This window comes from Leopardus geoffroyi, chromosome A3 (genome assembly GCF_018350155.1).
Source record: "Leopardus geoffroyi isolate Oge1 chromosome A3, O.geoffroyi_Oge1_pat1.0, whole genome shotgun sequence".
NCBI classification, from domain to species: domain Eukaryota; kingdom Metazoa; phylum Chordata; class Mammalia; order Carnivora; family Felidae; genus Leopardus; species Leopardus geoffroyi.
In genome coordinates, this window is record NC_059336.1 from 48,265,588 (window position 1) to 48,279,933 (window position 14,346).

The window sequence follows — 14,346 nt, forward strand, 5'->3', positions numbered from 1 at the left end:
GTGCGGCCTCCAAGCTGCGTAGCGAGACCTTAACCACCTCTAGCTCCGCAGGCGGGACCTGGGACATTTTATCCAATCAACAATCCCACCTAACCAGTTGGACCGGTTTCTGTGACTAGTTGGACCAATGAAAACTCGAGCGCGGATTTTCTGCGGGAGTCTAGAAAAAACGAGCCTCTCCCGGAAGCCAACACCTTCTTTGAGCCACACCTAGGCGGAGCTAGTCTCCCTGCCTTAAGTCCCATTGGCTGACATGGCTGCCCGTCACGGGGAGGCGGGAGTGAGCAGAGCCGTGGGAGCTGGAGTCTGCGCAGCACACCGCGGGCCGCGCGCGGGAACCCGTGGTCGGCGGCGAAGAGTCGTCGGGTTTCGGCAACCCGGCGACCTAGGCGGATCCGGGAGGAAGGGTGGGAGAAGAGCGGCTCTTCCGGCTCTTCCTGAGGCGAGCAGCGGAGGAGTGCGGAGCCGCGACAGCCCTGCCCTGCGACCTTCAGGGGCCGGCCCTCAGTGGAACTGGGGGCCGAACGGGTGCGCCCGATTGGGGCGCCGCCGCCCACGCTGAGTGGGGGACACCCGCGCTGGCCGAGGTCCCCGCCCCGCTGACCAGGGACGCCCGCGCAGATCCGGGCCGCTCACTTGACCGAGGTCGCCAACCCCGGCCTACCGGGGACACCGCTCTCCGCCGACCCCGGACGTCACCAGCTACGCAAGTAGGTGTCCCTCACGGTCCCCCGCGCTTGGCAATCTGAAGACCCCAAGGCTCCCAGGGACTCCCCGGATCTCTGCCACGTGCATTCCCCACGCCCTCCCCCCCCCCCCCCCCATTGTCAGGAAGCAGCCAGGTTTTGTTCTTTCCCTGGTAGTGTAGCTGCTGTGCTGCTTCAGGTGTTTGCCGGTGCGAAGTGCCGGGCAGTGAATCCGCTTTGCGGTGACCAGTCCGTGCACTGGAGCAGGTCTCGGGCCAGAGATGGTTAGCGTGGGCGGGCTTTATGTGTTTGATGAAAAGCGACTCACCGCCAGAAATAAGGCCTGTTGCATCCTCTCTGGTCCAGCGCCAAAGAACTTGACGGTGTGGGCCTCCAAGAGAAGGCGGCATCTTCACAGCCTCTTCCTTATCTGACTTTTCAAGATTCTTTTCCCTGATCTGAGAGAAAAGGGCAAGGCGCCAGCTCTGTAGATAGCAGAATCATGAGAAAGGGCGGTGGTTATCCTACTGGTATGGGGTCGGGACAGGTTGCTAAGCTGTGTTTGGAAAGTGGCTTTGGCAGAACTGAGCAAGGGTGGAGGAGGGGACGTTTTTGAGAATGAGATGGTGGAGGGTCTGGAGCACGTCAGGGTGAGGAGTACTACGGATGTCAGGGGGTTGGGAATTCCAGCAAGATAGAAAGTGAAGCCTGTGAAAGGACGGTTTCAAACCAGCAGGCCTGGAATTGTGCTCTTAGAGCCTTGATTTCCTAAGCAGAGGACTTACAGAATAAGCAAGTAAAAGGACAGCATAGCTTTGACAACATTTTCAGAGGCCACACGCGTTCTTATAAATGATAAATCAGAGTGTACTTACTGTCAGGACCTTAATCCATCCCCTGGGTTTCTCCCTTCTCATTTGTGAGATTCTTTCATCGTTTCATGGTGAGCAGTAAATGAGATGATGCATGTAAATAAAGTGCACAGCAGATTCCCAGCTGGGGTCTGTCTGTTGAGGCTTGACTTTAAGCTGGTGGAGAGAGTGGGAAGAACTCTAGCTGTGCCTGGTCCTGTCCTTGCTGGTCTCCAGGACCAAGCTCCTTGACTACTTTTCACAGTTCTTTACTTGACGCAGAGGCCTCCACCTTTCTCAGCCCTAAAAGTAAGGGACTCTTTCCCAACTCTTTGTTAAATCTTGTATCTATTTTTCATAACCTGATATTTTTAAAAAAGATTTTTGAAATAAAAAAATGTTTTAAGTTTGTATATTCAAACATATCCATTATTTTTAGTAATGTTCTTTCATTAATTTTTTTCTAGTGAAATCTTTTAATGACACAAAAAGGAACAGGGAACTGTGACAGTTGTACCATACTCTGAGACAAGCAAATAATATTTCTTTATGCTTTTGCATTTTTTTTAAGAACTGTGACATTTCAGCTACAGCTGAGATTCTTTTTTGATGCCACCATCCCCCACCCTCCATCCCATAGAACTTGCTTGATTCTAACCTGTCTTTCCATTGTGGCTCGCAGGACTTGCCTGGTAGGTATTAGTGTTCACAGAAGCCAGGTGTCTTCCCTTCTCATTCCCATTCAGCTACTGGTTTGCTTGTCATGAGCGTCGTGACCACCATTTTGGTTCTGTCCTAGTGACATTTGTTCTCTTATTCTCTTAAGAAAATTGCCTTCTCTTTACTCTCCCAGTATCTGTTGGGTGAGTTCATGATAGGCATTCTCAGACTGTCCCCAGCTGAGGAGCATATGCCATCTGATTGATCTTTATTGGGCCACTGTTTCCTTCCACTATCTTTATCCAGGATCTGCTGCTTCTCCACTGCCCTACGGGCAGTCACACCTGGTCCACACTTCCAGGAAAAAGTGACCTTCCATAGTCAAATGTACTATCTTTTATAAAATGAGATTTTTAAAATTCACAGTAATAGCTACGATTTTTTGATCATGTAAGTATCAGGCTTTTTAAGCGCTCGGTATACACCATCTTATTTGATTCTCATGTTACAACTTTCATTTTAAAATGAGCAAACTGAGGTTTAGTAAAATTAGATGTTGGCAAAATTTGAGCCTGGAGTCGTTTCTCTACGGTATGTAATTGAAAAGGAAGAATTGTAATAGAAAAGGAGAATTGTTCCATTGTTGGGGCAAAATGAACTTGGGCATTCACATGGGTTCTCTTCAACCTTCCTGCCCCACAGCCCCGGCTCCCTCGGGCGCAAGAGCACCTGGGCAGAGGCTTCCTTCAGCAGGGCCGGAGATGGCATCGGTGGACTTCAAGACCTACGTGGATCAGGCCTGCAGAGCTGCTGAGGAGTTCGTCAACGTGTACTATACCACCATGGATAAGCGGCGGCGCTTGTTGTCCCGCCTGTACATGGGCACAGCCACCCTGGTGTGGAATGGAAATGCTGTTTCAGGACAAGAGTCCTTGAGTGAGTTTTTTGAAATGTTACCTTCTAGTGAGTTCCAAATCAACGTGGTAGACTGCCAGCCTGTCCACGATGAAGCCACCCCGAGCCAGACTACAGTCCTCGTTGTGATCTGTGGGACAGTGAAGTTTGAGGGCAACAAGCAACGGGACTTTAACCAGAACTTCATCCTGACCGCCCAGGCCTCACCCAGCAACACAGTGTGGAAAATAGCAAGTGACTGCTTCCGGTTCCAGGACTGGGCCAGCTAGTGGAGGCAAGAAAGGTCTCTGTTTCAGTCCCAGCTCTGTAGGGAAACATAGATCTCAAAATGTGGAGACACAAGTTCCTTTCTGTTACTCCAGGCCACACCACCCCATCTTAACTTTGCATTTTCTGGAGTCCCATGAGCCCCTTTCTGAGCATATTCTTGTTTGTCATAGATGCCTTTTCAAAGTAGTAAACTTTTCTATTTTTCTACTTGTTCAGTAGATATCCTGGTTCTGGAAATTCTCACAAATAAAACAATACAAATGTTGCCTCTTTTCCCTTGCTCAATGTGTTTGTGCAGATTTTGAGGCAGGAGGAATCAAAGGAGGATTAGAGGCAGGAAGCTTAGTACAAAGTACCTGCAAAGGTGTGAGGTCCAGGACAGAGCACTTACCTGGCTCAGGTGTGCTGGAGTTGGGGCTCTACCCAGATCTCAGGGTAGGCTGGGAATGGTGTTTTATTCCTAAGTACCTGGGTGTTTTAACCTGTAGTTCACTTTTAGAGTACATCAGAATTGCCTAACAGATGGCTGGGTCCTACCTCAGAACCTGAGCTGAGTTGAATGAATACCAACAGGTGAAATACTAAGGAGTTAGTTAATAACAACTTATAAATGAAGCATCTGTATTAACTACTCTTATAAAGAGGGGTGAACTGCTTTTAAGAGGGAGACATACTGAGGTGGGGGGAATAGGCATCAGTATTAGAAGCTAGTTTTATTGACCCTGAAGATCAACCTTAATTGCATTTTCCCAATGTAAAAAAAGAATAGAGAACTAGAAGGTTCCATCATCCTGTGACTAATAAAGGAGATCTCATGGCCATGTGGCTTCCCAGTTAAATTTTCTTTGACAAGAGTGTGCTAGCTTTGGGAGAGGTTTGTGGGCTAGAATATTGGAATGGGAACTTTTGAGAAGGAGAATACTGATGTGTGTGGTGGCACAGATGGCAGTTTCCTCCCCACACCCTTCCCCTTCTGTAGTTTCTGAAGCCTGACAATGAGAAGGACAAAGTAACCACCAAAAAGGGTTTGATGTATCACTTAAGTTCTGGCTAGTGATGGGAAAGCAGAGGGGGCTTGTGGGAGGAGTTTGCCTTAATAGACCCTTCCTTCCTCCTCGCATTTCCTGGAAAGCAGTTAAGGTGGCTTGACCAGTGGCTCTGGCTCATTCTGAGCCATGGAGACAGCTTTACCCTAGAGATAGGATTGTGTTAAACTGGAAGGAGCCTGAATCCTTGATGATATGTGGGACTATTCAAATGGCCCTAATTTACCTACACTAATTCTTTTTAAATGGGAGAAATTTTATCTAGAAGACCTTATTGGTTTGGGGTGGGTTTCAGCTACCACAGCAAAACCTAATCTCAAAGGAGAGCGCAGAATCCTAACCACTAGACCATCAGGGAAACCTAATCCCAAATGAGGACAAAGATTTGCAACAGGGGCAGACAGTGTGTTGTATGGGAATGGCTCTGCTGTGGTACCCTCGGGAACCAAAGTAGACCCAGGTGCCCTCAGGAATTCACAGTCTAATCAGGAGGCAAGACATCAAAATAGTAAAAAAAAGAAAAAAAAAGTCCGTTTCAAAACCACATATAACGAGTGGTCCTATAGCTGCATGGCATAGCAAGCAGAGACAAACAGTTCAGCTGAGATGGGGTAAAATACACATGAGGTTGGAAGTAAGGTCCCAAACCACGAGGTTCCAGTGTGGGGTTTTTGGACTCAAGCTCTGTTCCATAGGGAGGAGAGTAGAATGGGCTAGGAGGATTAGTGCAGAGACTGATGTGGAGATGGGCTTCAAATCTGAAAGCCCTTGTCCTTAAGGGGTGAGGTAGGATGCCACCTGCTTCACCTCAGCCCTGGATAGAGGGTGTGAGTCCCATCAGGCCATCAGAGAGCTTGATGTGAAATCTCTGGAGTCTGAGAATCATGTTGGCCAGAAAAGCTTCGAGACAGCAGCTGTGGGTGTTCCTGTGGGACAACAGGTTTGGGAAATTAAAAGTAAAGATGGCATTCTGAAGGGCACTAGGACAGACCTCTTAGTGGCTTCCGAATATCCATTTTCCCTTCTTTCAGGAACAATAGAAAGTGGATTCAGTTGAGGAAGGCACTCAAATGAAAGACCAGCCTTCCCTAGACCTCATAGTGTGCCCTGAGACCCGATGGGGTCAGTGAGAGATATGAGGAAGACACATCAGAGAAATCTCCTTGAAAGATTGGGGCAGCCAATCTTTCTTTCCTCCCACCAAACCTTCCTTTACCCTGCCATTTGGAAAGCAGGTGTAAGAATTGATATTCTAAAAACTATTGGGCCATGAGGCTTATTTGGCCACATGCAAGGGGTGGAGGAATGGAAAGCAGGCCCTGGGGTGCCTGTCAATCTTATGAAGCCCCTCATCAGCCTTGGATGACCACCTTTGGTTTCTCAGGGGAAACAAGAAATACACTTCCATCTTCTTGAAGCCACTGTTGTGTGGGGGCCATTTTACATGCAGTCAAACGTATTCATCAGTAACAAACTAGAGAAAAGTATGTACAACAAAGGAAAGGCATAGTATTTCCTTATTATCTAAAGAACACTTAAATCAGTAAGGAAAAAAAATAAGAAAAAATAGCACAAGAAAGAACAGGCAAATCGCAAAAATATATATGGAAGGGTGGAAGAGAGGGAGGGAGAAAGGAAGGAAGAGATGGAGGGATGAAGGAAGATGAATAAACTAACAATTTCCATCCCCCTCCCCATTGTATAGCAACCACCTAAGTGATGGCAGGAGCTACCACCTCCCATCCAATCAGACTGGCAACAGCCAGGAGACCTCAGGCCCCCATGTCTGCCAAATGGGGCCATCAGGGTGCGAGTGTTGATTGCTTCATAAGTTAGGAGAGAGAGGGTGAAGAGAGTGGGGGAGCTGAATGTTTTGGGGGAGAGATTTCCTGAGAGAAAGCTACCCCCCACAGTTCTAAGGCCCCTCAACAGGGAAGTGTGGTGAGGTGCCACCTCCCTTACCCCTGGCCCAGAGAAAAGGGGCTTCAACAGGGTCTGCCTAGCTTGACATAGATGGTCTGGGGTCTACAAGTCCCCACTGAATGCAGCCTGAAAGGACCTAGAGCCCAGGCTGTGGCCCCGATCTGGGATACCTGGGTTAGGGAGGACACTGCTGCCATGTTAGGAATGGTCTCCCTTCCCTCTGACATGGAGCAAAGGGGTCTGAACCATGGGAACTAGATGGACAGCCAGTGAGACTGAGGGGACAGGGTAGGAGGATGGGCAGTGACTGCTGCACTGAGGTGAGCCTGTACTCAGGAGGAAGCCCGGGTCAGTTTCCCAGGCTGACACGGGACTGAGCAGGGAGCCCAGCCTGGAGGGCATCTCCAGAACTGGGTAATTGGAAGGGCCAACAGGAATGTGGAGATGGTCCTCAGGGTTCCTGAGTTCCTAGGGGAGCAAGAGCCCCCCAGAAAAAGAGGTCTGTTCTCCAAGGGCAGAACACCTCAGTGATGTGAAAGCCCTCAAAACCCACTCACAGGAGAGGAAAAAAATCACTAGTTCAGAGAAAGCAAACTCCCCCTACAAGAACATTCACCTCCAAAGGCTCAGGGTTGAGAAACTCAGAGGTGACAGTGGTGGGTTCAGGAAGTCAGAGGGGCGCCTCTGCCTCCTCCAAGATGGTGATTGACCCAGCTGAGGGAAGGGGCAATGCACAGAGCCTTCTACTCATGCTTGAGGCTTTGGGGAGGGAAGTAGAATTAAGGTGAATGCAGGAACGTTTCATCTAGAAGTGAGCATAAGGTGTCATTAGGGTGCTGGTGAAAGTGTCTCCACTGAAGGAACCATGTGTGGCAGCATGAGCTGCCCTCTGGCCCCATCCCAGGAACAGCCCCATCAGACATTATTTGCTCTGTGAGTCTCAGTCTGGTAGACTGACCATCCCAGTTTGCTCGGGACTGAGGGGTTCCTGGATGTGGACTTTCAGTGCTACAATAAATAAAATCCTGCAAACACTAGTTGGTTACCCTGCTCTCAGCCCAATTTATGCTGCAGACCAGTAAACCCCACTGCTTTGTGGTCTCTGGAAATGGGGGAGGAGGGGAGTGGTAGGGGCTGTGGCCCGCAGTGCTGAGAACAGGAGGGCATCAGTCTTTGCAGAGGAGCCCTTGTAGGCAGACATGTCCCACCAGCCACCTGCAACTCCTGAGCACTTTATACTCATGTGGCTGAGGAGCTGCGTTTCTATTTCACTTTAATTACTTTAAATCTGAATAGCCACATGCGGTTGGTTCCTGCTGTGTTGGATGGCATAGGGAAAGCAGAATGGCTGGTCTCAAGACATTCCCAGATAGCTAGGAAACCCAGAGATGAGGAAACAGTGTTACCACCACTGTGCCCTGAGTCTCCACAGGGGATAGGGAGCTCCTTAGCTGGCATATGTCTCAGAACCCCACAGGTTTCTACAGTCCTTGTAGGGCAGAGGACAGAAAATGCAGAAACCCTCCATGTTCTAAGGAGGGAATTTCTCCTGCCCATCAAGGCTCCATTGAGGCAAAGCTGGAAAGACCTTGTTCCTTGACTTCTCAAGAACATCGGGAAACTTAATCTGCTTCCTCCTTAAAATGAGGCTTCCTCCTTAAATGGGCTTGAAACTGTTCTGGGGAAAACCAGTAAATGGAAAGGTAGATGTGACCTAAAGTCAATGCAGACAGGAAGACGTCCCCTGGCTGAGCCACCCTCAGGTAAAGTGAAGGCCCCGCTCCCTGCCTGTGCTCTGCAGGCACTGTTTAGTTGTCACCTGCTAGGTGGGAGAGGGAGGTGAGTCACGTGGCCAGTTGGCTTATTTTCACCGACTAGCACAATTCCCAGAATATTCTTTCTCCTGCCAGGGTCACGTGGGAGTGGAAAGGCAAAGGTATTTTCCTGAATCTTCTGCTCTAGCCTGAAGATGAGCTTTTTCACTAAGGAATGCTGTGCACATGTGTGCATGTGTCTGAACTGTGTGTGGGGCCTGGCCAAGGCCACGGGGCCCCTCCCATTTTGCCATAGGTGTCTTACTTCCCCCAAGCACTCCTCCAACCCACCCTCTCCAATGCCAACCACACAAAATTGGCAACATTTCCATTGCATCTTTATTTTTCAGGATTTCAGGACTAGGTCCTTTTATAGGGCAAGGGGAAAAATAGCTTGTTAAAAGGGAATCCTAGCAAACTGCAAGTTACTCAGCAGATAGGCAGCTAATACTCAAGTCTGAACTTCAGACACCACAGAGCTGCAGCAGCCCTGTCCACCACCAGGAAAGTGGGGCGTCCACTTTAGAGACCGTGTGGAGGGTGTTCTCAAGTCCCTCTCCACCTGGAGCAATGGCTGTGAGACCTATCTGCATATGGTGGCCAGGGGAGTGCTTTTGAGATGAAGGTCTGGTGGGAGTTGCATTGTGGGCAGCCCTCAAACTTCATTATCCCATAGATCACAATGAGGATGCTCATCTGGCCATCCATTTCTAGCTGCTTCCTGGGCTGGTAGTGCACTGTGCTGACACAGAATGGGCAGGAGAGCAGAGAGCTGAGTAACTCGCCCAGGGCCTTCTGCCTAGAGATGGGACTTCCGTCACACATCAGTGTGGCATTCTCCACATACAGCAGGGACAGCTGGTCCCTCTTTTCATCCACGCTGGTGTAGGAAACATTGACAAGCTTGGTGGTGGCTGTTCATGCTAGCTCATGGCATTTTTTGAAATACAAAGAAGAGATCATAATCTTAGACACTGGACAAGTGTTTCCATTTCGGGACACCAGGTGCTGTAAGCCTGGGAAGCAGCATGAGAATGACAGTCTTCAAAGACTGATCCCTATTTCCACATGCATTCTAGAACACTTCAAGAGCAGTAGTTCTCTGGACCATCACCTGGGCACTTGCTAAGTGTATAGATTCTCAGGCCCCACCAGAGACCAAATAAGTTGTCCATGACAATTCCGATATTCACTAAGGCTAGAAGACCACTGGTTTAGTGTAATATCCCACCTTTTCTCTTGCTGGGAGACTATGATCTGTCAGAGGAATATGAAGTTCAAAAAATGGGCATTGCAGACCCATGAACTGGACTCACATTTGGGCTGCTGATCAGCATTTCCAATCCTCAGTTTCTTCGTTTGTATGATGGGGTAAGTGTGTGAAGTCTTCTTAGGTCAGAGCCTGCTACATGGATCATGAACACCAAGAGTAAATGGGACTGGTGTGTACCTATTGCTCTGAGCACATTCAGAAGCTTCTTGATTTCCTGACATTCACTGAATATCCAATCTGAGTTACAGTGGTTCCTCAGGGCTCCCTCAGCTTTGCTCACTGACCATTTCACACGCATACTATTTCTCTTCTGCCAGAATGTTCCAAGTCACTCTCCCTTCACCTCCTCCTCCTGCCCCCACCCCTGCTCCTGTCCCTCTGCCTGTCAGGGCCCCACTACTTCTCCCTCAGACCAATGGACCACTTCCCTATTCTGGTATAGTGCCCTTCCACCAGCCTATTTCTGGTACCATCTCTGCTTTGTAAAGAGCAAACAGAAAATTGCAGAAGATTCCTTTGTCCTTTAGACAGGGCTGGGTCTGGGTAAGTGAGGTGCCTAGGGGACAAAATTTAAGGAGGTACCACTCTCAGAGCCTAAAGGATGCTGGTGAATCGGGGTAAATATTTGCTACACAGGACAATGGTATTTTATTAACAATTTAAAGTTAATTTCTTGGGGCACCTGGGCCCCACTGGCTCAGTAGTTTAAGCGACTGACTTCGGCTCAGGTATTGATCTCAAGGTTCATGGGTTTGAGCCCCCATCAGGCTCTCTGCTGTCAGCATGGAGCCCTCTTTGGATCTCTGTCCCTGTCTCTGCCCTTCCCCTGCTTGTGCTTTCTCTCTCTGTTTCTCTCAAAACTAAATAAACTTAAAAAAAATGAAGACAATTTCTTTACCATTTACCAATTCCTTTACCATGATTTCTACAAATCAGTAAAAGGCTTAGCAAATGGAAAACTTGGAAAAAGATTAATGTATGCATATCATAGAAATACAGATGGCCTCTTAAGATCAGACAAAACACTCACTGCACCCTCATTTTTAAAATGCATGTTGCAAAGGACTGTAGTGGATGTTGTGGCCATGTCCCCGGAATCCCCTTTGTAACAGATTTTCAAGGGATTGGACCTCTGCTCATCTCTGGGTTAACTTCCTAGTTGGTCTCAGGCAGCCAGAATAATCCTGCTTCCATTTCCAGAAGTAACAGGTTCGTGGACCTGGGCCCAGCAAACATCTGAAGAGCAGAGGAAAAAAGAAATTGGGTGCATCAGAGCTTTGATGCACTATGGAACTAATCCAACCACAAAACCCATGTGCACCACCTCCAGGTCTTTTGGGAGTCAATTAATCTTTTTTTAACACGCAAGACAGCTTGATGGGCCTTTCAGCAACTTTCAATAAAGTTGTCCAATCAACATGAATCACTATTACTTTTCATTCATCATAGTGATAATGGACCAAAACATTTTGTTGTACTCCATTTTGGCCAGAGTCCAGGGAAAAGAGCATTCCTGCTCAGTTGTTTGGGGTGTTGATTAGTCCAGGCTCTTCTGAGGTCAAGTGACATTTAAAATCCACCTCTCTTATCTTTGTAGTTCCATTTCTATGTACAGGTGACCCTTGAACAACATGAGTTTGAACTACATGGGCCCACTTATATGTGGATTTTTTTACATTACAGTAAATGCATTCTTTCTTATGATTTCCTTAATGTTTTTCCTTTCTCCAGCTTTTTTTTTAAGCATATAGTATATAACACATGTAACATAAAAATATGTATTAATTGACTGTTTATATTATCTGGTCAGCAGTAGGCTACTAGTAGTTAGGTTTTGGGGAGTCAAAAGTTGCATGTGGAGTTTTAACTGCACAGGAGTCACTGCCGCTAACCCCTGTGTTGTTCAAGGGTCAACTGTATGCATGTTTTGCAGATCCGATTGGCCATATACACACACATCTTCATACAAGATAATTCATCATGGAAGTCTTTGTGTTAACAGTAAAACATCTCAAATGTGCAAACACGAAGAGATTAAGGAAATTATAATATTCCCACAGAATGGATTATTGTGCAGCCTTGAAAACAAGTGGCAGACCTGTACATGATATGAATGGCATGAAATAATCTTTGAGATTCATAATAAAGAAGTTCAAATTCTTTGTAGAACATTAACAATAGTAATCACAGTCAGTGAAATCAGTATCCCAAGACATTTTCAAGGTGTTTTGCATTATTTCCAACCTCATTTTATAGATGAGAAAATTGATTCGTGTTTTTTAAAAAAAATGGGATTCCATATAGGCTTGCTCTGTAAGCATGGACCTTCTTGAAGGATTGGCAAAAACTTCACGATGGCTGTCCTTAGGGCTTGGATTCTAGGGTTTTAATGTGGGGACAAGGCATTTGCTGTTGTATGTTCTTAGACTCTCCATTTTTTATAGTGTGCGTGTCTTGCTTTTCAATTCAAATTTCATTTAAGAATGAGGAATACGTTTTCGCAGGCAGAAGTAAAGGACATTCAAGTTGCAGGCATCCACAAGGAGAGGCCTCACTTCTCCCCACAGAACAGCCAACCTGAGCCTCACCTAGAGCAATGAAGTCTCCAGGTAGATGTTTCACTGTGATACATTGGGATCTCGCCAAAAAATCCACATTTAAAAATTACCAATTAACCTTGTGAGAACTAATTTGAAGTTCTAATCTGCCCAAATTTAAGGCGGGTGTTAAAACTCAAACTCTTGATTGACCCCCAAGTTGTGTAAATATGTTTAATTTGCTCTCCTGGAATGTAACCTACTATTTTGTAGCATTTTGGAGCCCGGGCACCCAACCATTAGGAAAATCATCCACTAGGCGGCGCCGTTGGTACTCCAAGAGAGCCCAGACCCCGCAGGGCTCTAGGTCGCAGCGGCCTCCGCCCCTGAGGGGCCTGCTCTCCCCTCGCAGGTGCGCGTAGGCCGCCCGCAAACCCGATGCCCGGCCGATGCTCTGGGCTTTTCCGTTCAGCTGACTGACCGTAGTGCTTCACGAGCGAGAGGGAATATAAGGCGATTGAGGGCAGCTATGCAGGGGAGAGGTGGAGACCACAAGCCCAGGCCTCGCTAGCCAGCAGCGAATGTCCAGACGCCTAAGCTTCCTTCGCCCATGCTTTAGCGGGACTTTCCGGGTCTCACGGATGGTGGCTAACGTCATCATCTGGCGACCACCCAGAGCGAATTGTAACACTGCCTGACCGCAGAGACTCACAACGGCGCGTCCCACGTGACCCAGCGCCCCAGCTTCGCTTCAAGCCCTCGGAGGAGCCCTGAAAAGGAGAGAACCTGGTCCCGGCGGGGTGGGGCGGGGCCGGCGTCCCAATAGCCAATGGGCGGTGAGTACCGCGGGTTTGAACCGCCCCTCCCCGGCGCTCCCCGACAGCCGGTTGAGAGCTCCTGGAGAGCGGACTCTGGCGGCACAAGTTGAATGGCTGGGCCCGGGGCGGTAGGCGGGGCTGGCGCCAGGTGGGCGGGGCGGGCAGTCATGGGCGTGTCTCCGCGCCTCTCACTATGGTGTTGAGCTGGGGGTGTAATTCTTTATAGTTCTTTATAGTCTAGTTTTATAGATTTGTTCTGTTTTTTAATGTTTGTTTTTTATATTTAGAGAGATATAGCAGGAGAAGGGGAGGGACAGAGAGAGAGAAGGAGGGAGAAAATCCCAAGCAGGTTCTGCACTGTTAGCAGAGCCCCACATGGATCTTGACCTCACCAACTGTGAGATTATGACCTGAGCCAAAATCAAGAGCGGGTGGTTTAACCCACTGAGCCTCCCAGGAGCCCCTTTAGATTTGTTTTTAAATCAGATAATTTATGAGAATAGTGTAATCTTCTTTACTCATTATGATATAGGGAGCATTTCCCCAAGCCACTACAAGTTTTTCGGTTTTATTGAAAATAAATGACAAAACTGTATTTAAAGTGTACAATGTGATTTGATAAATGTATACATTGTAAAATGATTACCACTAGTTCCAGTAAATAATTGTAAACGTTACTTTAATGACCACATAATAAGCCAATGCATGGCTATATTGCAAATTATTCAGTCATCTTATGGGTGAGTAGGTTTTTTATAAAGTTTTAGTAATATAAGTGCACTCCAGTGAACGCCTTTACGTGAAAATTGTTCACTCCCTTTTACTTCTTCAGGATGGCTAAAGGGTGAGGACAGTTCTATGGATAAACATACAGATAGTACATAGATTTTTTTTTTTCCCTAACTGCCCCTGAGATTGCATTTCCCATGCATACTTGTGCTGAGTCAGAGGTTATGTTTAACTGTAGGTCAATTTGTCCAGACATTGGTTTGTCATTGTTTTTATAGTATTCCATTTGTCAGTGAAATCTCTGCCATTTATACTCCTGTGTGTGAATTGCCTATTTGTGTTCTTTGCTAATTCTGTATTGGGTTGTTGGTGGGTTTTTTTCCTTATTGATTTTCAAAAGTTCTTTTAAAAAGCATGATGTAATTTCCATCTGGGAACCTGATTATGTAGCATTTCTAAAGGGAATTGAATATAAAGTTTATGATAATCATGTCTGGTTTCTTCACTTGGTCAGGCACTAAAGCTGTTATGACACCCATCTGTGCTTCGGCGGTGAACCAGTGAATGCTAACTAACTTGGGCAGAACAGGGATCCTAGCTGCTCTTGTCCACATATGTTGTTTTGTGTCTACTTAGACTTCTGAAACATTCTGAATACTTCATGTACTGTTTTAAACACTTACATGGGATCCTTGATAGTGATAAAGTAAGATTGCAGTAGTATTACAACAAGGTTTTATTTTAAATTGTTCTGTAAAAAGTGGTGCAATGCCCATTTTGACATTCTGTGTTGAAGCAAAGTTGATTTAAAAGCCAGATTAAAT

General features: G+C 47.1%; 1 protein-coding gene across 1 annotated transcript; it reads left to right on the plus strand.

Moving 5' to 3' along the window:
* The first annotated feature begins 263 nt into the window (after positions 1–263).
* On the plus strand, positions 264–3,647 carry NXT1 (nuclear transport factor 2 like export factor 1). The gene is made up of 2 exons (XM_045445488.1): positions 264–710; positions 2,900–3,647. The coding sequence occupies exon 2, from the start codon at positions 2,959–2,961 to the stop codon at positions 3,379–3,381; it is 423 nt and encodes a 140-aa protein (XP_045301444.1). The 5' UTR covers positions 264–710; positions 2,900–2,958; the 3' UTR covers positions 3,382–3,647.
* Positions 3,648–14,346: the final 10,699 nt, after the last annotated feature.